The sequence below is a fragment of the Portunus trituberculatus genome, chromosome 35 (genome assembly GCF_017591435.1).
Source record: "Portunus trituberculatus isolate SZX2019 chromosome 35, ASM1759143v1, whole genome shotgun sequence".
Classification (NCBI taxonomy): domain Eukaryota; kingdom Metazoa; phylum Arthropoda; class Malacostraca; order Decapoda; family Portunidae; genus Portunus; species Portunus trituberculatus.
The window spans coordinates 20542324-20569216 of NC_059289.1; the positions used below are offsets into that span (position 1 = coordinate 20542324).

Sequence of the window (26893 nt, forward strand, 5' to 3'; positions counted from 1 at the left end):
TCTTGTATGAGAATTACTTTTTTTTTTTCTTAGAAATTTCTTTCAAATATTAGGGTGCGTCTTCCAAGATGCAGCGTCTTGCAAGCCATAAAATACGGTAATTGGTATTGGTATTGGCCATGAATAAACCATATCGATCAATCTCTAACATCAAACAGACTATTTGGGTTCAGGATAGGGACATCATGTGTATCAAACTTATTAAGCTTCTACTTGAGAGTTATTGCTGGACTGGAAAACAGAAATGGATGGGTGAACACCTGGATATAAAAAAGGCTTTTGATAGTCCCACATGGAAGACTACTTAGGAAACTAGAGAATATAGGAGGACTGAAAGGAACAGTTAGAATGGACAAGGAATTATTTGAAGGAGAGGGAAATGAGAACTGTGATTAGAGGTACATACTCATCTTGGGGTAAAGTAACAAGCAGAGTGCCACAAGGGTCAGTGTCAGCCTCCATTATGTTTCAGATTTATGTAATTGACATTCACAATGAGATAAACAGTTACATTAATTTATTTGCTGATGATGCAAAGCTGCTTAGATTTATCAAAACCCTGGAGGACTGTTTGCTCTTACAGGAAGATATAAACAAAATCTATGAGTGCAGTAAGAAGTGGAAATTGGAGTGCAATGCCAAGAAATGTCACATAATGGAACTAGGAAAGAGAGGTATGGAACTATCTGATGGGAGAGGAACAAATAATGAAGACTAAAGAGAAAAAAGATCTGGGAGTGATTATACAGGAAAATCTGAACCCCCAAAAAACACATAAGAAAGATATTTGGATTAGCATATAAAATGTTGACTAATATAAGACTGGCATTTCAATTTGTGGACAAAGATATGATGAAAAAAATTATCACAAGCATGATACATCATCAAATCAAATCAATGGGGCCTGATGGCATATCTGGGAGGTTGCTAAATGAATGTAAGGATCAATTGTTGAACCCCGTATTTGATATTGTGGAAACCTCCATATGAACAGGATTAGTCTTGAAAGAGTGGAAAAGAGCTGACATTGTGCCTATATACAAGAATGGTAGTAGAATGGAACCGCTAAATTATAGACCAGTATCGTTGACTAGTATAGACAGTTTGGTTTCAGAAAAGGAAGATCGTGCGTATCCAATTTATTATGTTTTTATTCAAGAGTGACTGACATACTACAACATAGAGAGGGATGGGTGGATGTTATCTACCTGGACTTGAGAAAGGCCTTTGATAAAGTACCACACAATAGACTGATGTGGAAACTAAAGAAAATTGGAGGAGTAAATGATAAACTAGCAAAATGGATGGAAAATTACTTAATAGGAAGAGAAATGAGAACAGTGGTGAGAGGAAGGAAATCCGAGTGGAAGAAGGTAACCAGTGGAGTTCCACAAGGGTCAGTGCTGGGTCCTACCATGTTTTTGATTTATGTTAATGATATGCCAGTAGGAATTGACAGTTACATGAACATGTTTGCGGACGATACTAAAATTATGAGGAGAGTAAAGAATGTGGAAGATTGTAGCAAGTTACAGGAAGATCTTGATAAAATATATGAGTGGAGTAAGGAGTGGCAGATGGAATTTAATATAGACAAGACCCATGTTATGAAAATGGGAAGAAGTAGATACAGACCAAACAGGGATTACAGGCTGGGTGATGAGAAAATTAAAGAGACCAATGAGGAGAAAGACTTAGGAGTAACCGTGCAAAACACCTTGTCACCGGAGAAACACATTAACAAGATTTTTTGGAAAACATATAACATGCTTCAAAATATTGGCCTTGCATTCCACTACCTAGATGAAGGAATGATGAAGAAGATATTATGTACCTTAATAAGACCCCAGTTAGAATATGCAGCATGTGTCTGGTCACCGCATATGAAGAAAAATGTGAAGAAGGTGGAAAGGGTACAGAGGCTGGCAACAAGGATGGTACCAGGACTCAGGGAGTTAGACTATGAGGAAAGACTGACGAAGCTGGGGCTGACCACACTAGAAGAGAGAAGAACAAGAGGAGACATGATAACTATGTATAAATTGGTGAACAAGATTGACATACTGGACAGAGAGTTGATAAAGGTGACCACAAGTAATCATCTCCGAGGACATGGAAAAAAGCTAATAAAAGACATCTGTCTAAGTGATGTGAGAAAATACAGTTTCCCGCATCGTAGCATTGATAAGTGGAATAAACTGAGCAGTGATGTCGTTGACGTGGTGTGTGTCAATCAGATGAAAGAGAGATATGACAGGAATGGACAAGGAGACAGGTCACAGAGAGCTTATCTCAGGCCCTGTAATACACAAATAGGTAAATACACACACACACACACACACACACACACACATATACACCTTATTTGTTGGCTCATGAGATGCATGGGCTCATAACAAGTACCCAGTTTTGGCAGACAATGAAATGAAAGAAAAAAAAAAGATAAATAAACAGTTTAAAACTTTAATATTTGCTAGTAGCCTACATACCAATCCTGCTGTGAAATGTAAACATGTACCTGGCATGTGCGGTTAGCAATGACTGAGAGGTTAAATGGCAAATAATATCATTATTATTTTTTTTTTTTCATCATAATTTTTTTCTTTACATGTATGCAAGATAAATCTGTTGAAAGATAGGTGCAATTTTGATTGTATGAAAGTGTGTCTTACCTGAAGGAGTAATGGCATCACATTGTAAAGAATGCAGTGAAGCTTGTCTGTCAAGATCACGATCACTGATTGGCAATCGCATGTTTTGTTTTGGTTCATGTGGTGTGTGGCCATTTAGGCAAATTCTTTCTGACTGGTGTTATTCAATGTGAATTACCAGTAAGTCTGACATTCGATGTGAATTACCAGTAAGTCTGACCACCTTCATATATTAGGTCCTGTAGTTCTGGCACCATCTATGTACCTATCTTCTGAATCCATTCTAATCTTATATCTTTTTTCAGAGCTCAGTGACCACACTACTGCTGCATATTCCAGCTTATGATGTATCATGCTTGTGATAGTTTTTTTCATCATATCTTTGTCCACGAATTGAAATGCCAGTCTTATATTAGTCAACATTTTATATGCTAATCCAAATATCTTACTTATGTGTTTTTTGGGGTTCAGATTTTCCTGTATAATCACTCCCAGATCTTTTTTCTCTTTAGTCTTCATTATTTGTTCCTCTCCCATCAGATAGTTCCATACCTCTCTTTCCTAGTTCCATTATGTGACATTTCTTGGCATTGCACTCCAATTTCCACTTCTTACTGCACTCATAGATTTTGTTTATATCTTCCTGTAAGAGCAAACAGTCCTCCAGGGTTTTGATAAATCTAAGCAGCTTTGCATCATCAGCAAATAAATTAATGTAACTGTTTATCTCATTGTGAATGTCGTTTACATAAATCGGAAACATAATGGAGGCTGACACTGACCCTTGTGGCACTCTGCTTGTTACTTTAAAGATGAGTATGACCTCTAATCACAGTTCTCATTTCCCTCTCCTTCAAATAATTCCTTGTCCATTCTAACTGTTCCTTTCAGTTCCTCCTATATTCTCTAGTTTCCTAAGTAGTCTTCCATGTGGGACTTTATCAAAAGCCTTTTTTATATCCAGGTGTTCACCCATCCATTTCTGTTTTCCAGTCCAACAATAACTCTCAAGTAGAAGCTTAATAAGTTTGATACACATGATGTCCCTATCCTGAACCCAAATAGTCTGTTTGATGTTAGAGATTGATCGATATGGTTTATTCAGGGCCAATACCAATACCAATTACCGTATTTTATGGCTTGCAAAATGCTGCATCTTGGAAGACGCACCCTAATATTTGAAAGAAATTTCTAAGAAAAAAAAGTAATCCTCATACATGAGCGCATTCACCATATACCCGATCACTGAACACAAAAACATCAGAAGGAAGGAGTCTGCAAGACACTATTGTTTCACCACTCATTACAAATTTGCTGGAGCACTCACCACTAATTTAAAACTATGCAAATAAAAACACCATAGGTAAATACATATATACAGTGAAACAGTCTATCTCTTCTTGTTTTAGTGGCGGGCGACGGCATGTTTTGGACCTGTTGTTTACATTACGGAATCACTTGTCCGATCACCGAAACCGAACGTGTCAGTGCTGCAGTTTGTATTTATTTCATTTTGCAGTCGTGCTTCATAGCATTTATCAATGTGAATGTAATTCAGAAGTGGAATTTTGACTCTTGCTTGAATGATTAAACCACTTGGATGTTCTATTAATAAAGGTATAAAGGCACCTGGCATGATGTGTGTGCATTCGTGTGCATGTATGTGTGTGTTACAATGAGATGAGGGAGCGGCCCGTTTCTCCACACACTGAATAAGCTACAGGAAGGATTGTGGTATTGTAAATATTTGTAACACCTAAGTACTGAGTTTACATAATATAAAAGGCCAAATTAAATGGTACTTAAGCTAACATCATAATGTAATGACTCAACATACAAATCCAGGTCGCTATCTGTCAAGTGTCCAAGCTCACTTGAGGTTGGATGCTGCCTTACAATACAACATTCATCTTAGAAGACACACTAGTATTTTTCAGGGTATTTTTTAGGAAAAAAGTGTGTCTTGTAAGCCGTAAAATACAGTATTAGTAGTCAAGGAGGCCAATAACCGATATTTGGAGCAGATATACATTTGCAGTATATATATACAGTAAGGTCCTGGGTTACGTCGGTCTTGAGTTACGTCAAACTCGCACTTAAGTCTGTCCAATATAAGGCAATTTAAGATTTTAAAATTGAAAATTTATAAATCGTAAAGCGCGTGGTTTATTGTTATTGTTGGCCGCCAGGCGTCACTAGTGGTTATCCGCCACACTGCCCACCTCACGCTTGAATACAATAACACTCTACGTACCTCAGTTCCACCACACTGTCGCCCCTGGCAAGTGTTCCTACATCTGCGTTTCCTGACTATCTTAGTATCTTGCTCAATGGCACCAAAAAGAAAACTCCTGAGTGATAGCAGTGATGCTAAGAAAAGGAAAACCATTACGCTACAAGAAAAAGTGGACATAATTAAAAGACATGAGAAGGGAAACAGCAGCTGTGTATAAGGGAGTGAAGAAGAAAATGGGAAGCCCGTTCCCATGACAACAGGGAGGTTGACAACCTTGAGGGCTCGCACACCTATCACAACAATAACAACTCCAGAGCCTTCGTCTGGGCCACACGACACTTGCACCGTCTGCGCCTGTCTTCTGATCCCTATTGCCCTTTCCTATTGCATTTCCTGCTCCGCTGCCCACGCTTCTACTGCCACCGCACTGCACTACGCTCCCAGCTGTCCACCCTGTACGTTACAACATTCGACCTGCCTACCCTCCTGGCGGCCTCAGGCGTCCACCCCTCTCAGCAACATGCAGTCCTTCGCGTTCGCGGCCCTAATCAACAACAAAAACAAGCTTGTGTTTCATATTCCTACATACTTGTAAATAATATAATAATATAAAGTTTTACTTATATAACGCTTCTACTCCTACTGCACTCCACAAAGCTCCTAGCTGTCCCACCCTGGGCGTCACAACATTCGACCTGCCCACCCTCCTGGCGGCCTCAGGCCGCCCCTTTCGGCAACCTGCAGTCCTTCGCGTTCGCGGCTCTAATCAATATATTCCTAAATAGTTGTAAATAATATACCAATATAACAATATAACCTTTTACTTACCTGAATAACCATAAAAAATGATTGGTTGAAAACTTGATAATATGCTTTGAAAGTACAAAAACTCGAGTTACGTACAAAATCGACTTACGTCATGTTTCAGGAACGTAACTTTGACAACAAGCTTGTGTTTCATATTCCTACATACTTGTAAATAATATAATAATATAAAGTTTTACTTATATAACGCTTCTACTCCTACTGCACTCCACAAAGCTCCCAGCTGTCCCGCCCTGGGCGTCACAACAATTGACCTGCCCACCCTCCTGGCGGCCTCAGGCCGCCCCTCTCAGCAACCTGCAGTCCTTCGTCGCGGCTCTAATCAATATATTCCTACATAGTTGTAAATAATATACCAATATAACAATATAACCTTTTACTTACCTGAATAACCATAAAAAATTATTGGTTGAAAACTCGATAATATGCTTTGAAAGTACAAAAACTCGAGTTACTTACAAAATCGACTTACGTCATGTTTCAGGAACGTAACTTTGACGTAACTCGGGACCTTACTGTACAGGTGACCCCCGCTTAACGAACGGGTTATGTTCCTAAAAAAACGTTCGTTAAGCGAATTTTCGTTAAGCCCTGACTTAAACTTCCATTGAGAGTAAACAAAGTGAGAGTGCATCATAGTACAGTGAAAGTTTTAATGAAAATAAAAATTATAAAGTTAAACATTTAGGCAGTTTAATTTAAGTCATTATAATGTACACTAATATATGTATGTAAGTAGCTTTATAATCTTGATGATCTTAAGTTTAAAAAAGGAGGGAGAGTGGAGCGGGAAAGACACTAGCTGGCAACCTGTGGAATGTAAACAAAGAGCGCATCATTGTACCACATACTAAACTTATGTACCACATTTCCACAAGGCTTTCCATTTTATCCATTGTAGAGTCACGAGTTCAGGTGGTTCTTTTACCTTGCAAGGAAGATATGGCCCTCTTAATAGAGTCTGCTGACTTGAAGATAGTAGAGACAGTAGATGGAGTCAAGCCATGGTGGGAAGCAATGCTATTAGTTTTTTTGCCTCGTGTCTGTAAATAATATTCAGCTTCACTTCAATAGTAAGAGACTTCCTGGTCTTCTTGGCAATACTAGGCGTCATTGCAGGGCGTTTTGGTAGCATATTGAGCGAGGGAAGACGAGCTGCTGCTGACGCTGTTATTGTTTTGAACTAGAGGGAAGTGAGTGGTGCGCATTTTGTCCATGAAAGGCGCTAGTGTATTTTCCATTTGGCTAAATTAACATTTTTATTATTTACCATTCTAAATATTAGAAGTGTGTTTAAAATAAAAGGAAAAGCAAGAAATAATAAGAGAAAGCAAAAAATAATAAGAGAAAACAACAATCCAAAGAATACGTAAACACAACACTCACTGCATCACTGCCTTCACCACTCACACCACAGTTAGTCACCATCTTCCTCTGAGCTTTACCACTTTATCAAAAATCCACTTTTCAAAAACAACCCCACATGCAGAAGAAGATGGAGGACGTTTTGGGCCATCTTGGTGAATTATATGCAGATTGAAAAGATTCCATCTGTACTCAGTGCTGTCAGACTGCAAATGAGGCATGAGAAGAGTGGAGTTCCCACCTATCGACCAGCTGCGGAACTTTCTGGCGTGCAGTTTGAAACTGCGTCTGGTGCTCAGTTTGAAAATGTGGTTGGGCCAAATCACATATAAGCAAACTGATCGCGCAACTTAAATTAATTATAATATTTTTTCGGTCACATAATAACAAAAACATGTAAATCAAACAAGCGTAAATTGAGTTACCTTTGTGTGTATATATATATATATATATATATATATATATATATATATATATATATATATATATATATATATATATACACACACACACACACACACACACACACACACACACACACACACACACACACGCCGTCGCCGTCGCTGAGAGAGGATGGCTCGCTCCGGCTGCGGACGGAAGAAGGAAAATACTTATGGTGTTACAGGGCCCGGATAACTCTAAGTTAGTGTCCTGTTAATGTCCTACTGTCGCTTAGTGTTGAAAGTGAGGGATATGGAGAGTGGTCCCTGAGAGGAGAGTGTGGGCAGTGATTGTTTTGGCCGTAATCAGCTGACGATAACAAACATGGCGTCTAGACAAGCCAGAGACTGAAGGTTTTATAACTATGCCAAAAGGACTGGAGAAATTAGATATGGATGCAAGAATCCAGGCACTGGAAAGTAAGTTCCTAAACATTTTGTCCATAGAAGAAAAACTGGATAGAGTTCTAGCCGAGAATGATTCATTCAAAAAAGAAATCTATTTGTTTACGTTAGCGAATAAAGAGCTATTGAAGGAAAAAGTAGAGATGGAGAAAGAAAACCAACAACTAAGGAAACAATGTGAAGAGATGAAGGCTAAACTCATGGAAATGGAGATGAAAATATCCGAAGGGGACTTGAGGAAGGAGGAATGCCTTAATCTAATTGATACCAGGATGAAAGAAGTGAACCATGAACATCAGGAGGTACAAAGGTCATTTAGGGAGATAGTAAAAAAGCAGGAAGAGGAAAATAAAGGGATTACGGAGAGGGAAATGGTAAAGGCACTAAAGGAAAATGAGTATGTGGTGAGATATATTGCTGAAAAGAAAAAAATGTGTGATCATGATAGGATTGAGGGGAAGAAACTAACCGGAACTGGCAGGACAGGAGGGATAAGGAAAATGACAGGGTTAAGTCTTTACTGAACAAGATCTCTGTGGAAGAAGAGGACTATATGCTGAGGTAGAAGAAAGTGTAAGATTGGGAGCTTTTGAGGAAGGCAAGAATAGACCATTAAAATTGAAATTAAAGTCTCGGGTGGCAGCGGAGGCCTTGTTGAGGAGGGCTTGGAAACTTAAGGACTCTGAGGAAACCAAAACAATTTACATAAGAAGAAATATGTCACAGGATGAGCAAATGAAAATGAAGGAGCTTATAATTGAAGTGAAGGAGAGGAATGACGAAAGAACAGAGGAGGAAAAGACCAAGTTTTTTTGGAGGATGAGAAATGGGAGGTTAAAGAAGTGGTGGATAAAACAGACGGAATAGACATTACATGGAAGAATGAGACTAGGAATGGAATAAAAGTGACTTACACGAACATAGATGGATTTCTGTCTAAGAGGCTAGAATGTATGGATTACCTAAGAAATAATGAACCGGACATAATGTGTGTAGTGGAAACAAAGCTAAGGCCCGAAATAAAGCTAGACTGGTTTGTTGTAAAACACTACAAAGTATGGAGAAATGATAGAAAAATAAAGGAGGTGGTGGTATAATGGTTCTTACTAAGGAAGATCTGATAGTGAAGGAGGTGAACTATAGTAAGAGAAATGAGGAAGTGATAAGTATGCTTATAACAGATGGCAAGAGGGACATTAATATTATAACAGTATACATACCACCCAGAACCAGTGCTTGGGAATATGAACAGTACAAAATGGTGATGAGAAATACTCTAGACAGAATGAAGCAAGAACTCATCAGAAAGGATAGAGTGATGATAGTTGGAGACTTTAATTGCAAAGAAATAGTGTGGAAGACTACGAAGTGGTGAACGGTGGTGAGTGGGCAGAGGAATTGTTAAAGGTAGCAACAAATAACTTGATGACACAGTGGGTGAGATCACCAACAAGGTGCAGGGGACAAGATGTTGCAGCAAGGTTGGATTTGGTATTTACCAGGGCATCTCTAAAAGAGGAAATTGAACATGAATGTCCCTTGGGAAAAGCGATCATGATGTCCTAAGCTTTGAGCTGGATACGGAATTAAGCACGAATAAGATTGTGGAACGCAAGGAGGAAAAATTAAATTATATTAGGGCAAATTATAACCATATGAGGGAGTTCTTTAATGAAATTGACTGGTCCGTGGTATACCAGGAAAGGGATATGCAATTGAAATATGATAAATTTATGGATTTGTATAACTCTGCTGTGAAAAAGTTTGTGCCATATCACAGAAAGAGGACTTTAAATAATAAACAGTGGTTTAATAGAAATTGTGAAGAAGCAAAAAAGAACAAAGAAAACCCATGGAAGAAACTTAAAAAAAACAGTGATGTATTATCAGGGGGAGTCTACAAAACAGCAAGGAATAGATATGTTGAAGTAAGGAGAACAGCACAGAAGGAATATGAATATGAAAATTATAAATTATATTCCCAAGCACTGGTTCTGGGTGGTATGTATACTGTTATAATATTAATGTCCCTCTTGCCATCTGTTATAAACATACTTATCACTTCCTCATTTCTCTTACTATAGTTCACCTCCTTCACTATCAAATCTTCCTTAGTAAGAACCATTATACCACCACCTCCTTTATTTTTTCTATCATTTCTCCATACTTTGTAGAGTTTTACAACAAACCAGTCTGTGTGTGTGTATTTACCTACTTGTATTTACCTATTTGTGTATTACAGGGCCCGAGCTAAGCTCTCTGTGACCTGTCTCCTTGTCCATTCCTGTCATATCTCTCTTTCATCTGATTGACACACACCGCATCAACGACATCACTGCTCAGTTTATTCCACTTATCAATGCTACGATGCGGGAAACTGTATTTTCTCACGTCATTTAGACAGATGTCCTTTACTAGCTTTTTTCCATGTCCTCGGAGATGATTACTTGTGGTCACCTTTATCAACTCTGTCCAGTATGTCAATCTTGTTCACCAATTTATACATAGTTATCATGTCTCCTCTTGTTCTTCTCTCTTCTAGTGTGGTCAGCCCCAGCTTCCTCAGTCTTTCCTCATAGTCTAACTCCCTGAGTCCTGGTACCATCCTTGTTGCCAGCCTCTGTACCCTTTCCACCTTCTTCACATTTTTCTTTATATGCGGTGACCAGACACATGCTGCATATTCTAACTGGGGTCTTATTAAGGTACATAATATCTTCTTCATCATTCCTTCATCTAGGTAGTGGAATGCAAGGCCAATATTTTGAAGCATGTTGTATGTTTTCCAAAAAATCTTGTTAATGTGTTTCTCCGGTGACAAGGTGTTTTGCACGGTTACTCCTAAGTCTTTCTCCTCATTGGTCTCTTTAATTTTCTCATTACCCAGCCTGTAATCTCTGTTTGGTCTGTATCTACTTCTTCCCATTTTCATAACATGGGTCTTGTCTATATTAAATTCCATCTGCCACTCCTTACTCCACTCATATATTTTATCAAGATCTTCCTGTAACCTGTTACAATCTTCCACATTCCTTACTCTCCTCATAATTTTAGTATCGTCCGCAAACATGTTCATGTAACTGTCAATTCCTACTGGCATATCATTAACATAAATCAAAAACATGATGGGACCCAGCACTGACTCTTGTGGAACTCCACTGGTTACCTTCTTCCACTCGGACTTCCTTCCTCTCACCACTGTTCTCATTTCTCTTTCTCTGTTTTACAACAAACCAGTCTAGCTTTATTTCAGGCCTTAGCTTTGTTTCCACTACACACATTATGTCCGGCTCGTTATTTCTTAGGTAATCCATACATTTTAGCCTCTTAGACAGAAATCCATCTATGTTCGTGTAAGTCACTTTTATTCCATTCCTAGTCTCATTCTTCCATGTAATATCTATTCCGTCTGTTTTATCCACCACTTCTTTAGCCTCCCATTTCATATCCTCCAAAAAAACTTGGTCTTTTCCTCCTCTGTTCTTTCATCATTCCTCTCCTTCACTTCAATTATAAGCTCCTTCATTTTCATTTGCTCATCCTGTGACATATTTCTTCTTATGTAAATTGTTTTGGTTTCCTCAGAGTCCTTAAGTTTCCAAGCCCTCCTCAACAAGGCCTCTGCTGCCACCCGAGACTTTAATTTCAATTTTAATGGTCTATTCTTGCCTTCCTCATTTACCTAGTTGTAGTTTTACAGGGCCTGGGCTTTATGCTCGTGTGGTCCCGTCTCCATATCTACACTTATCCAATTTTTCTTTAAAACTATGTACACTCTTTGCTGATACCACTTCCTCACTCAAACTGTTCCAAGTCTCAACACATCTTTGTGTGTGTGTGTGTGTGTGTGTGTGTGTGTGTGTGTGTGTGTGTGTGTGTGTGTGTGTGTGTGTGTATATATATATATATATATATATATATATATATATATATATATATATATATATATATATATATATATATATATATATATATATATATATACACAGGTAACTCGATTTACGCTTGTTTGATTTATGTGTTTTTGTTATTATGTGACCGAAAAAATATTATAATTAATTTAAGTTGCGCGATCAGTTTGCTTATATGTGATTTGGCCCAACCACATTTTCAAACTGAGCACCAGACACAATTTTAAACTACACGCCAGAAAGTTCCGCAGCTGGCCGATAGGTGAGAGCTCCACTCTTCTCATGCCTCATTTGCAGTCTGACAGCACTGAGTACAGACTGAATCTTTTCAATCTGCCTATAATTCACCAAGATGGCCCAAAACGTCCTCCATCTTCTTCTGCATGTGGGGTTGTTTTTGAAAAGTGGATTTTTGATAAAGTGGTAAAGCTCAGGGGAAGATGGTGACTGACTGTGGTGTGAGTGGTGAAGGCAGTGATGCAGTGAGTATTGTGTTTACGTATTCTTTGGATTGTTGTTTTCTCTTATTATTTTTTGCTTTCTCTTATTATTTCTTGCTTTTCCCTTTATTTTAAACACACTTCTAGTATTTAGAATGGTAAATAATAAAAATGTTGATTTAGCCAAATGGAAAAGCTCAGAGGGAGATGGTGACACTGTGGTGTGAGTGGTGAAGGCACTGACGCAGTGAGTGTCGTGTTTATATATTCTTTGTTTTGTTGTTTTCTCTTATTATTTTTTGCTTTCTCTTATCATTTCTTGCTTTTCCTTTTACTTTAAATACACTTCTAGTATTTAGAATGGTAAATAATAAAAACATGTTTATTTAGCCAAATAAATAGAGTATTTTGTATGAATTTTTTTGGACCACATCCCACATCCCTCTATTATCTTATGAGAATTACATGTTTGTTTTATGCGAATTTTTATATACACGATGCCTCTTGGAATGCATCTATCGCGTAAATCGAGTTACCTGTATACAGTGGTGCCTTGGAATACGAACTTAATTTGTTCAAAATTTTGTTCTTACTCCAAAACGTTCTTACTCCAAAGCATCAAAATACATGTATTCTTATGGAAGAAATTATAATTCGTTCCAAACCACCTCCCAAGGCCAAAAAAATTCTATTTTCCACCTAATTTCTTACTTTTGAATACTATTACTATATATACTACTATTATGCTGTAACTATAAAAGATAGGAAAATAAAAGCAGGAAAGTAAGCAAAATGTAATATAATGAAAATTTAACTTTTCGTGGTCAGAAACAAGCGTCACCACATCTTCATGTGACTCCATCAAGCCAGCACCGCATACTCTTATATAAGCCAATAAGTTTTTCTTTGATATACTGTATTCATTATGGAAAATAAATAAGGGAAGTAAGCAAATTGTAATAAGAAAATTCAACTTTTTCGCGGTCAGAAACAAGCGTCAACGTTTCCTGGTCAAGACGGCCCCCGACCCCAACCGCCCCCAACCCCGACCACCCCGTGTTTACCATGACAACCCCACACCAGATTTTAGGTTATTGTCCTCTTATTTCTTTCATTATGTTAACACGTTAACCGCAGATGGCAACTCAGCGTTCCTGAGATAGTGTTTTGTAGTATGGAGCATTAAAAACCATAACGTATTGGTACACCGGTGTACTGTACCTTGCCCATATAGTGCATATACGTATCAAGGGTGTAACACAACTTTCTGTAAATAATGAAAGAGGTAAGAGAACATGCATTTCTAAGCAGAAAATCTTATATACACACATGCATTTTAAGGTTTTGTTTACCCGTAAGATGATTCTAAAATTTCTGAGAGGTGCATGATAGTCCATTGTGTTTTTATGAGGTGACAACGACTGTTGCTGGCTTGGTGCAGCAGCCGGAGGTGCCACTTAGCTAAATACCAAATGTTTTCATAGTGTTTTGTAATCTTACATTCAAGACAGATTGTATCAACAAGTATGCAATTTACTGATAAACATTACACGATAACATTATTGCGGTGATTAAAAGTACGCACTCACGGTACGGTACTATGTGGTACAGTACCTATCATTGGGTGAGGAAGGATGGGGAGGGATGGGGGAGTGGGGAGCGACTGACTTATTAATACAATCTGTCTTAGTATAAGATGCTCTATTAACAAGTATAATTCAAAGTCATCTTACGGGTAAAAAAGAAACTGAGGCTGCCGTGGTCTGTAGTGTGGGGTGGTCGTGGTAAACATGGGGACAGTGGGGGGAAGGGGCATCGTGGTCAGGGGCCGTCTTGACCATGACCCAGCGTCAACACATCCTCCTCAGCTGACTCCATCAAGCCAGAACTATGCACTCTTATCTAAACCAATAACAATTCCAATATTGTCATGCATCATAATATGTTTCTGAACTGCTTACTTATCCATGGAAATACATGTATATCTTATATCTCACCAAGAAATACATAAAAAATTATAAAATACAGCATACTGACATAAGTGCTCTCACCATCCTCACGCTTGGCACCCTCACACCTACACAAACATATCCTTGTAAAAGCTAATACATGATTGGTTAAGTGTCCACCATCTTGAAAACAATGGGCCAATGACAGGCCTTGATATAAGACAGATAGCCTCATGCATAAACAAACTGTGTGGCATAAAGGAGGAAATTCTGAAAAGTGCCAAGATCATGCCTGAAAGGCTTTAACGTAAGAGCCACAATTGTGCCTGATGAGCTATAAGGATTAAGGCTTTTAATTCATGAGCTGGATACTCTCTCTTCCCCTCTGATCTTCTAAAATCTTCCATATGTCAGTTTGTATGTCTCGTGACCATGTGTGCTGCTATACTAGGCAATGATCTTAATAGCTAAAAACACTTAATATTATTATCCCAGGCACTACAAAACAACAACCAAACAACTGCAAACAACACTCCTGAGGCACTGAGGCAGCGTGGTGCCCCAGCATGCAATCAGCTGATCGCGCAGTGCTGTGTGCAATCTGTTGACCGCGTTTGTTATTGTTCGCACTCCAAAGCAAAGTTCGTCCTCCAATGCAAAATAAAAACACAATTTTTTTGTTCACAATCCAAGTTGCTCGTACTCAAAAGCATTCATACTCCAAGGTACCACAGTATATATATACAGTAAGGTCTCGGTTTACGTCAGAGTTACGTTCCTGAAACATGACGTAAGTCGATTTTGTACGTAACTCAAGTTTCCGTACATTTCAAAGCATATTATCGAGTTTTCAATCAATCATTGTTTATGGTCATTCAGGTAAGTTAAAGATTATATTGTTATATTATTTACAACTACATAGGAATATGAAACACAAGTTTGTTTTTGTTGTTGATTAGGGCCACAAACACGAAGGACTGCAGGTTGCTGAGAGGGGTGGCTCTGAGGCCGCCAGGAGGGTGGGCAGGTCGAATGTTGTCATGCCCAGGGGAGACAGCTGGGAGCGTAGTGCAGTGCGGTGGGAGTAGAAGCGTGGGCAGCGGGGCAGGAAATGCAATAGGAAAGGGCAATAGGGATCAACAGACAGGCGCAGACGGTGCAAGTGAGCTGCGAGTGTCGTGTGGCCCAGGTGAGGCTCCAGAGTTGTTATTGTTGTGATGGGTGCACGAACCCTCAAGGTCGTCAACCTCCCCGTTGTCATGGTAACGGGCTTCCCATTTTCTTCTTTACTCCCTCACACACAGCTGCTGCCTCCCTTCTCATGTCTTTAATTACGTCCTCTTTTTCTTATAGCGTAATGGTTTTCCTTTTCTTAGCATCACTGCTGTCACTAAGGAGTTTTCTCTTTGGTGCCATTGAGCAAGATACTAAGAACTTAAGTCAGTAAACGCAAAAGTAGGATAACACTTGCCAGGGGCGACGGTGTGGTGGAACTGAGGCAGGGTGTTATTGTATTCAAGCGTGAGGTGGGCGGTGTGACGGGTAACCACCAACAATAACAATAAATCCCGCACTTTACGATTTATAAATTTTCAATTTTTTTAATCTTAAATTGCCTTATAGTGGACTGACGTAACTACGAGTTTGACGTAACTCGAGACCGACGTAACCCGGGACTTTACTGTATATATACATACATACATATATATATATATATATATATATATATATATATATATATATATATATATATATATATATATTTGCAGTGGTGCCTCACAATAATGGCCACTTCGGGGGTAAAGGGTTGTCCATTACTGTGAATTGTCCATTACTTAAACACACTCCTTCCCTTTTTTGGTAGTTTATTCTCTTTAAATAATGGAAAAATTATTTTCATAATTCAATCCGTTTTATTCAACACTTAATATTGAAATAAAAGAGATCATTATTATTCAAAAAGTGTACAGTAATAAAAAGTTGTCTTACCAAGAATAGATTAATTAAAATAATAGCTTCCCATTTGGTGTAATGGCCAATTCCCATGTGGGCCAGTGGCATCTTCAACAAGCATTTAATGACTACCTGATGGACATTGCTGAGGTGGCAAAGGAGGAGAGGAAGACAAGGGATCGTCAAAGTCACAGTAGACTACCTCCATACTATTGCCACCTCCCCATAGATCACAGGCTTTCCTTCTTTCTCTAACGCCACTCCATGTTACTCTGTCTCTGTCCTTTCTTTCTCTCTGTTTTCTGTATAAACTAGTGTTTCCAAAATTACTTCTGAAATCCTTCTAAATTTTGTTACACGTTGCTGTTGAGATAAAAAATTAAGGTGCATTCTCTATAGAAATGTTTACAGTGCTGAGATACCTCACAGGCCTGCACCTTAGCACCTTATGTAATTTTGCTATAGAGTATTATGCTGCTGCAAACTCGCCATATAGCCACCCTCACAGACAATAAAAAGCAGTAATCTGCAATGTGAACAAGTGGTTCTGAGTGTGAGAGAGAGAGAGAGAGAGAGAGAGAGAGAGAGAGAGAGAGAGAGAGAGAGAGAGAGAGAGAGAGAGAGAGAGAGAGAGAGAGAGAGAGAGAGAGAGAGCAGGCAGTTGTGTTGTGTTGTTAAGGACACATTACAAAGCAGTATTAACAGTAAAATTAAAATAGATGGAAAAACAGAGTCCTTATGGGTAAGTATCAAGAAAGGATCAAAATCAGTAGTACAGTAAGCCCCAGCACTTGGCGAATCTCAGCTTGGCGAAATTAATTTTTGGTGGTGGGTGGTCACAGACCACCGAGTGCACGCTTGGTGATTTGAATTCAAACTTGGTGGTCCCCTGGTGACTGCACGGCGAATCACGCGGCTCCCCTGTGATGTCAGACCTCTCTCTAAACCTATCAGAATGCAGTGTGAGAGTCCCCTTCAGCCATTTTGTTTGTGTTACCCTCTGTTCTGCTAGCGTGGGAATGAATTCTGGCGATTTACCGCCAACATGGCCTCTACCAGCGCAACAGATGGTACCGGTGGGGCTAAGGACAATGGTGGTGGTGACAAGGACGAAAGTGGGCAAGGGAATTGGTTGATAAAACGGGAGTACAGACGAGGAAAGCATCATAAATGTCTATTTTGTACATGTGTTCTAATATGTGAAGGCAAAAGATTTTATTTCAGCTCAAAAGATGGTATTTTAGGGATCAAAAGAGAGATTTTGGCAATGACCAAAGACTGATTGAGGTATTCTTTAGGCAATTTATATGGTATAAAGAACTCGTGCTTGGCAAAATTCGCATTTGGCGGTAGTTTCGCCAGACTAATTAATTCGCCAAGTATGGGGGCTTACTGTAATGGGTTTATTGTACAGACCACCAAATGCTACAAATTAAAGAAATTCCTCACTATGGCAGGAAATAAATAGAACAAGCAAGTAAAGTTAGGAATAGTACATGGTAAGTGATATTGATTCTACGAATGGTGATTGGAGTCTGATGGTGAGCAACAGTGAGGGAGAACAATTTCTAAAGGTAATTCAGAATATTTATTAAAAATAGGTAATCTCAGAATCTACAATAGGGAATAATATTACAAACTTAATTCTGACAAATAATGAGGAAGCAGTTATGCAGGTAGTTACTAGTGGGTAGCTAGATAACTGGGAAATTAGGTACAAACTAATATGGGAAGATATTTTTAAAAGCAAAAGCAATAGAAAAGTATCTGAATTTAGGAGGGCAAATTTTGAGGGATTTCAAAGGTACTTAAATGGAGTTGACTGCCAACAAAGAGAGAGAAGGTTAGGTTAGGCCCAGGAGAGACATGATGGAGGTGAGATGATGGGTGATGCGCCAACAAAGAGAGAGAAGGGTAGGTTAGGCCCAAAAGAGATGTGATGGAGGTGAGATGATGGGTGATGCTAAGGGACAGGAAGAGGAGAGAAATGACAGACAGTGGGGTTAAAATAGGTAGAGTGTTAGGTAAATTAGGTCATGTACAGAGGAGGAGGAGGAGGAGGAGGAGGAGGAGGAGGAGGAGGAGGAGGAGGAGGAGGAGGAGGAGGAGGAGGAGGAGGAGGAGGAGGAGGAGGAGGAGGAGGAGGAGGAGGAGGAGGAGGAACTTCAAAGTTGATGCAAGTCATTTTATCAAAATTGTGACATGTCACCTCTTGAGTTTAAATAAAATTGGTTTTGAGTAATTTTGAGAAATTTTTTCATATCCTACTTTTTGCAATTTTTTCACTGATTTCACCCAGTAAAAGATTTAGTTATACAATAAAAAATACATAGAGTTGTTCTTGCATATGGTATTAATTTTGTGACAATCAGCAATGTAGTTCTGGAGATATTAGCATTTGAACAGTGTCAGAGTCAGGTCAGACAGGGTCAGGCCAGACTGTTCAAAATTAAACAAGCTCCACAGTAAACTTTACTTCGCTCATAATCAACAGAGTTCACAAAAGTAGATTTAAATCTTACTAAGATCCTAGTGCTATGTAAAAAGGTGTATGTATGCTTAATGAAATTTCTAGTAGTCTCACTATGAAAACTTACTTCAATAATTTCTTTTTGGTAGACTCCATCCCATCAACATCATCATTCAGCAATTTCTTAGGCGTCTGAAGGTGCTTCACCCAATCAAAGCCAGATCGTGTGTTACTATCCAGCACCAGCAAACTAGTAGCAGGAGCAGAAGATTCATTTTCCTATGAATAATTTAAAAATAAAGATATGTTTGTCTTCTTTTAAATGTATATTACTATCAACCTCAGATGTTTTTAATATCTAATAAATATTAAGATTGATTTCTTTTCATAATGAAGGAAATTTTTTCCTTCAAAGCTTGATCCCGATATTTTGGTGAATGAGATATGACAACAGTTTTCTTTTCATAAATGCATCTGATTAAAAGTAGGAAGAATTACCAGGTCAAGCCAATATACTTATGCATTAAAAAGGGGCTTAAACAGAATGCATGAATGGGCAAAAAACAAAAAAAATGTAATGTAACATCAGTTATAGGACTTTTCACATAAAAAAGGACTAAAAATATTTAAATAACTGTACTTGAGGATGCAAACATAGCCAAACCCAAAAAGAAAAAAGGGAATGATAGTATTCTTTTGTACTATATCAAAAGCAATGCACTAAGACATACAACAAGGTAAGATTTTTTTTTATTTGTAAAAGCATTAATGTTAAGCCTGTATTTAATATTCTAAGGTTACACTTATCTTTGATTAACCTACACCTATTGTAGATGATATTGTACAGTTCTGTTCTTTTTTTATAATGATATACAAAGGTAAGATTTTATGCAAAGAAAATTACTAAAATGATCCAGAAACTGCAAAATTTATCAAGCCAGAACAAGCTAAAACACCTTAAGTAACATTCATTTATAGGACATAAGGTGCTTGGTAATATGAAAGAAGTGTTTCAATGGATTGAAATATTCAACAACATAAAATATAATCTTGTTCTCTTAGTTTGGAAACATATCAAACTTGATATTTTGCATTAATCTCACTTTTTGATGTTGTAAATTTAATTTAGTTGATAAAAATCAATGCAAATGTAAAGAAGAGTTACCTCAGATATATCTATATCATTCATAGATGCTTTTGTGTTATGGTCCAGTTGGTCATCTCTTCCTTTCATTGTTACTGCAATGCTCTCAGAGGTACATTCACCTATGTCTAGCTCAAGATGTTCTTCTGATAGACTGAGATCATTCTTGAGTAATGGCTTCAAGTTAACATCTAATGTTATAGAATCATCTTGTCTTCCATGTGATCCAAAATGGATTACTTCATCTAGGCAGTCTGAAGATGTATGTCCCCCTTTACAATCTCGAGGTGTTATAAAAGAGCAATGAATTTTTTCAGGGCTTTGTGTTTTTCTATTTTGAACACTGTTGGAATGAAAGATACATTTATCAAGTTGTGTATCATGAACATTAAAATCTCTCATTCTTATATTAGAGTAAAGAGAGTGTCCATTGTATGAGTCTACATTCATGTTTTCTTTCTTTTTTGCTGCTGCTGCTGCTGCACTTAATTCCAAATTAAAAGATACATCATCACTGTTTATCCGTCTTTTTACAGATAAAGCATTGCTGAAATTTAACTCTTTTTTTTGTACATCAAATGAAGTTTTCATTTGAACCTTTCTTCTAAGAACTGGGGAACAAGATCTAGCCCAAACCCTTCCTGATCCAAGAACTGGTGACTGAGGTTCAAGTACATTGATATCACTTGCATTTGTGCAAGATAATGCTCCATCATATCTTCCACTAATGGGTAGTAATGATTCAGATTTTCCAATATACATCTCATTTTCCAGTTTACTTAAATCATGATGTTTAAGTGAAGGCAAGAAGCTTTGAAAGCCTTGACAGTTATATTTTTTCTCTTCATTAAAACATGTACTTAGTGATTTTTCATCATCTGGCTTTTGAAGACTGATATGTCCCTTTTGATCTCTGGAGAATAAGCCCTGATCAAAACCACTTTGTATTGAATCTTTACATTTTTCAGAATATTGGTCATCATTCATGGAGCTGCCAACTCCAATCTGATATGCTACAGGAGGAGGACAGATAGACTGAATTACTTCCTCATCACTGCTTGACCACTCTATAGTTAAGTCTTCCCCAGAAGACTCCCTTGATCGTTGACTGGTAAGCTCAGAAAGAATAGTTGTTCTATTACGCAACATCTGTAAAAAAAAAAAAAAAAAAAGGTAAAGAACATGTCATGTCATATCAAATCACCTACTAAAACAAAAGTAATAAATTACACCTTATAAAAATAATCTAGCAATTATATTTCTTCATTAAAATGATGATTAAGGAATATCAAATCCATGACATTTTTTGCTATACTTACTGTCATCACTCCCTGAAATAATAACTTGGGATAATTTCCATATAAAGCAGTAACTTTTTTTTATGTCAGTACTGTAATACAGAGTCATCATCCTAACAAATATGAGCTCTAGATAATAATGTAAGTAAAACCAAAGTCAAGGAAAAGAGACTAAGTAATAGCCAGTGAAAATATGAATTATGTAAAATGGAAGAAATCTTTGAGCTTTCAAACAGAATCTTTCATTCAGTATTTACAGGGAATTAATTGCCATGTCAGATATATGACAAGACACTACCTACACCATACAAACAGGAAAACATTCACCCCAATAAAAAGAAGATATCAGAAGAATTGGAAAGCTTAAATAAAAGGAAGGCTGATGGACCTGATGACATACAGGTACTATACCTCTAATTCTGGTGGATCTTTCATACCTGGTAAAAACATATTTTTTGTATTAGCAACATCACATCTCTGAATGTGAAAATTCTTTGGATTTGACAAGAAAAGGAGAGTTTCTCTAATGCATATGTTAAATATATTAAATAAATGCAAGAATAAACCAACGAAATAAAGATAAATACAGTAAGCTCCCACACTTGGCAAATCTCAGCTTGGCGAAATTCACTTTTGGTGGTAAGGTGGCCACAGACCACTAAGTGCACGCTTGGCGATTTTAATTCAAACTTGGCGGCCACACGGCGAACCACACGGCTCTCCAGTGATCTCAGACCTCTCTCTAAACCTATCAGAATGCAATGTGAGAGTCCCCTTCAGCCATTTTGTTTGTTCTACCCTCTGTTCTGGCAGCGTAGGAATGAATTCTGGTGATTTACCGACAACATGGCCTCTACCAGCACAACAGGTGATACTGGTAGGGGTAAAGAATGGTGGTGGTAGTAAGGACAAAAGTGGATGAGGGAAACAAGTGGAAAAATGGGAGTTACATCCTCTATATCATGTCTTATTAGCTTTATTTATTGTTTATTGGTCTGTTTTGTACATGTATTCTAATATGTGAAGGCAAAAGATTTTATTTCAGCTCGAAAGATGGTATTTTTGGGGTTAAAAGAGGGACTTTGGCAATGATCAAAGACTGATTGAAACATTTTTTAGGCAATTTACATGGTATAAAGCACTTGTGCTTGGTGAAACTCGCATTTCGCAGTAGTTTCGCCAGACTGATTAATTCACCAAATGCGGGGTCTTACTGTAGAAATAATTCTTATACTAACTCTCTCACTGTATTGTTGTATATCTTTGTATGTGCCCCCTCAAACACAAAAATCATGAAATATCATAAGTATATAGTTATTGCTTAAATCAATAAAACACACATTACATAAATAAGATAAACAGTAACATGAAGCAATAATATTAAAATAAACTTTTTTTTTTTTTTATCTAACTGCAGTATGCCCATGTGTTACCTTCCCTCCCTGAGATTGGAGGGGACATTGTCTTAATGGTATAGTGTGGTGGTGTAGTAAACAAACAAATGCTGCTACAGTGAAAACCTAGTCAACATAGGATTATATTGGCACCTGTTAAGTGATATAATTCATAAAAGGTGTAATCTTTATATGTGTTCATTCAAAACCATAAACAATCATGAAATATCATATGTAAATAGAGTTATTGCCTAAACTAATAAAACACGTTACATAAATAAAATGAAATCTAGAATAAAAAAATAAAATTAAGACAGGTATAGATAATTTTTGTAATTATTCTCACAGTAGTGTGTCCATATGTGAAGCCCCATCCCCAAGGTTAGAAGGATCTTTGCCTTAATACTATAGCATAACAGCGCAATGACCAAATAAATGCTACTGTACAATAAAACCCCACTTCTGTGTGGAAAACTGTATTTTCCAATATCCTTCACACACTGCCTCATCCTGATCTTCTCATGTCCTCTTGTCCTTCCATCTTCTTCCGCCAACAGCACCAGGTCTTCTTTGTCTATCTTTTCAATATCATTTACTATCTTATACATAAGGTTGGCAGTCCCATTTCCTTCAGTCATTCTTCATATGTGAGGTCCTTTAATTGTGGCACCATCTTTGTAGCAATCTTCTGTATCCTTACCAATTTTCTTATATCCTTTTTAGAGTTCGGAGACCATACCACTGCTGTCTTGGGCGTATCATGCTTGTGATGATTTTTTTCATCATATCTTTATCCATGTAATGAATTGCCACTCTTGTATTAGTCAACATCTTATATGATAGTCCAAATATCTTACTTATGTGTTTATCAGGGCTCAGATTTTCTTGTATGATCACTCCCAAGATCTTTTTCCTCTTTAGTCTTCATTATTTGCTCCTCTCCCATCAAATAATTCCATACTGGTCTTCTCTTACTCTTTCCTAGTTCCATTATGTGGCATTTCTTGGTATTAAACTCCAATTTCCACTTCTTGCTCCATTCATAGATCTTGTTTAAATCTTCCTGCAACAGCAGACAGTCCTCTCTGGTTTTGATAACTCTTAGCAATTTTGCATCATCAGTGAATAAATTTATATAACTGTTTATCGCAATGTGAATGTCGTTTACATAAACTTGAAACATAATGGCGGCTAACAATGATCCTTGTGGCACTCCACTAGTTAAGTTTACCCTAAGATGAGTATTTATCTCTGATCACAGTTCTCATTTCCCTATCCTTCAAATAATCTCTTGTCCATTCGAGCAAGGTTCCACACAGTCCTCCTATGTACTCTAGTTTCCAAAGAAGTCTTCTGTGCGGGACTTTATCAAAAACCTTTTTAATGTCCAGGTATACTGTGTCTACCCATCCATCTCTGTTTTCAAGTCCTGCAATAACTCTCGAGTAGAAACTTAATCATTTTGATACACATGACCGCCCTGCCCTGTCCTGAACCCAAATTGTCTGTTCGATATGACTTGCTCCTCTTCTACAAATTTAACCCAATTTTTCTTTGATAATTATTTCACATAACTTCCCTATGATGCTTGTAAGTGACACTGGTCTGTAGTTTAGTGGTTCAGTTGCCTTTCCTCATTTAAATATCGGTATTACATTGGCTCTCTTCTACTCTAGTGGAACTTTCCCTTCAGTGTGTGAAGGATATTGGAAAATAGTTTTCCACACAGAACGGTGAAAAAATGGAATGCACTGGATAATGGAATTGTTACAGCACATAGTGTGCATAACTTTGAAGAAAAACTAGATAAATGGAGATATGGAGACAGGACACTAAGAGCCCCACTCAAACCCTGTACAATACAACTAGGTAAATACACACACACACACACACACACGGCAAACAACAGAGAGAGAATGGACATCAGGATCGCTGCTCTCATTTTCATCATGGAGACTTTATGGGTAACTTGATGGTGGGATCACACTAGGTTCAGTGGTGTCCTATCATAAAATTAGCCTTGAAATTAAGTTTAATATCCGCTGATATGAACGAATCAGAAGAGACAGTGTCTGCTTTGGCTCTGTTTACTTCCACACCAATGAGATCGGTCCCTAAGCTAATCAGCAGTCAGCTGGCCCGCCCCGCTTCCAGGCCCGCATTTCTCACTCTCAAGCTAGACATAGTGGAGGATCTCTGCTTCTGCTACTGTGGCCGGGAGGATCTGCCTCCAGCCAATCAGCGACCAGGCGGCCCCGTCCCACTTCCAGCCCTGCACTCTTCACTCGCTAGCGAGGGCTTGTGGAGGCAAGGTCTCTGCGCTCTACTCACCGGCTGAGAGCTCCTGCTATCAGCCAAGTGGTGGCTTTCCGCCACACTCGCTGGCTTCCCCGCTCCCTCACGCAGCATCCAGCCTCTCACCGACGAGTAGTGCGTGTTGTGTTTTTTTTTTTACTTGGAAGTGCTTCATATGTGGAATATTGTGTTGTGTTGTGCAGTGAAGGGATCTATACCCAGTGCAGCGAAGTGTACAGTGTTATGTGAAGTGCAGTGTTTGTGTAATATAAGGATCGTTCACTGAAGGATTCTATACCCAGTCCAGCGGAAGTGTGCAGTGTTCCATAAAGTGTAGTGCTTGTGTTTAGTGTTATCCATCCACAAGTGAAGTGTGTGGTGCAAGTGAAGTGCAGTGAAGTGTTGTGTAGTGCAAACCTTTCAGTGTTGTGTTAGTGCAGTGCAGTGTTTTGTTTTCTGTGGTTTTATAAGTGAAGTGTTTTGTATAAGCGAGGTGCAGTAAAGTGAAGTGTAGTTGAAACCTTTCAGTGCCACGCACTGTGTCATCATTCTGTGGTGCGGGTTTCCAAGGAAAAGGAAGCCAAGTGATGTGACAGACAGTGCATTGTTAGTGTAAGGCAGGTTTTAACTCTGCCAACATGTGCTGACAGGCACTATGTGCTGAGTCAGAATTAATCATCCCCACCCCATGGATATTGGGGTGCGGGTAAAATTGATGAACATATTATCACCCCATGTGAAAGCCACCAGACCCATTCCAGCCAGGGATGTTATCATTATCGTTACCCTGACGGATGAGGATGCTGACACCATCTTCCAGCATGGCATCCCTACTCGACTGGCCGCGTAGGGATTCACGCCCATGGTTCCTCCAGGATTACATGCTTAGCGCACTGTAATCTGCATGGGGCTAGATGAGCTAGTCTATGGGCACTCAGCGGAGGAGATTGCCGCAGAGGTGGGAGCCCAGCACAAGTGGGCTAAAGCAGAGTGTGTGTTTAAATTCCCCCGTTCCTTTACTGCCAAAATCACCTTCACAGATGCTCAAATGGCGAGGAATGCGCTTCTGGAAGGGCTCAACCTCTTCCAGATCCACGTTCCAGGACACCAGATGAGGCAGGAGGTCTTCATCCCACTTGTCACCTGCAACAGGTACAATGTGGTGGAGAAACACCCAACCAGTAGCTGCCCTCATCCAGCAGGCTATATGAGATGCTCTGAGTGCAGCAGCGAGGAGCACTCATATAGAAACTGCACAACCTTTACAAAGAAGTGCCTCAACTGTGGTGGGGACCACAGTGCCACGGCCATGTGGTGTCCCGTCCGCAAAGAGGCCCTCAAGAAGAAGGAGGAGGCCACACGACAGGCTCGGGTCAGGCCCAACGTCTCCTTCGCGCAAGCCACCCAACAAGCCTCCCCAACTGCTGACCCCGTCGTGACCGACCCCTCTAAGGCACTGGCCAGGCTCATGTGCCTCATACATGCCCGCATAATCAATGCCTCTCATCCTGGCAGCTTCCAGAAGACCCTCTCAATGAGCCTAGCTGAGAATGGTCTACCGGACGTTAAGCTGCCAACCCCATCGCCACTCCGTGTCCCTGAGGAAATCTTCCAGGCTGTGTCTGAGGGGATAGGCAAGGCCATAACGTCAATGCAAGGTGCCTCCTCCCCACCAAAACTTGCATCTGCCAGCTCTGCCTCCTCTCTCATTGAAGCACCCTATGGCCCCTTCCCCATCTCCCTCTTCCAGCATAGGAGAGACGGATGACTCTGAGTCCGAGGAGGACTCTCATGAGACCAAGGAGGTAAGATTTGGGTTTCTTGCCAAACACCCAAAAAGGAGGAAGCTCCCTACCACCGGCACCGAACTCAATCAACTCCTCCGCAACAAGAGTCTAATCCTGAGCCATACAAGCCCTCCACAGGCAGAACAGATCATTCTGGACCATGTGAAGGACAACCTAGCTTCCCTCCATTCTTGGATCCTTCCCTCCTCCAAGGACTACGAGCAAGCCAAGAACGACCCCAAGCAAATCTTAAGAGATGCACTCCGGGGTAGATATTCCCTTGCATGTGAGTAATGACTAGACTACGCGTAATCCAGCACAATATTC

At 39.0% G+C, this 26893-nt stretch overlaps 1 protein-coding gene across 5 annotated transcripts in view; it reads right to left on the minus strand.

Annotated features, from left to right (window-relative positions):
* LOC123513302 overlaps positions 1-26893 on the minus strand; it is a 197478-nt gene that overhangs the window by 156452 nt on the left and 14133 nt on the right. For all 5 annotated transcript variants that reach the window (XM_045270394.1, XM_045270393.1, XM_045270391.1 and 2 more), the window contains exons 2-3: positions 19814-20941; positions 18776-18927 (exon numbers count right to left, since the gene is read on the minus strand). In XM_045270394.1, coding sequence (XP_045126329.1) covers positions 18776-18927; positions 19814-20941 — 1280 coding nt within the window. The remainder of the gene's footprint in view (positions 1-18775; positions 18928-19813; positions 20942-26893) is intronic.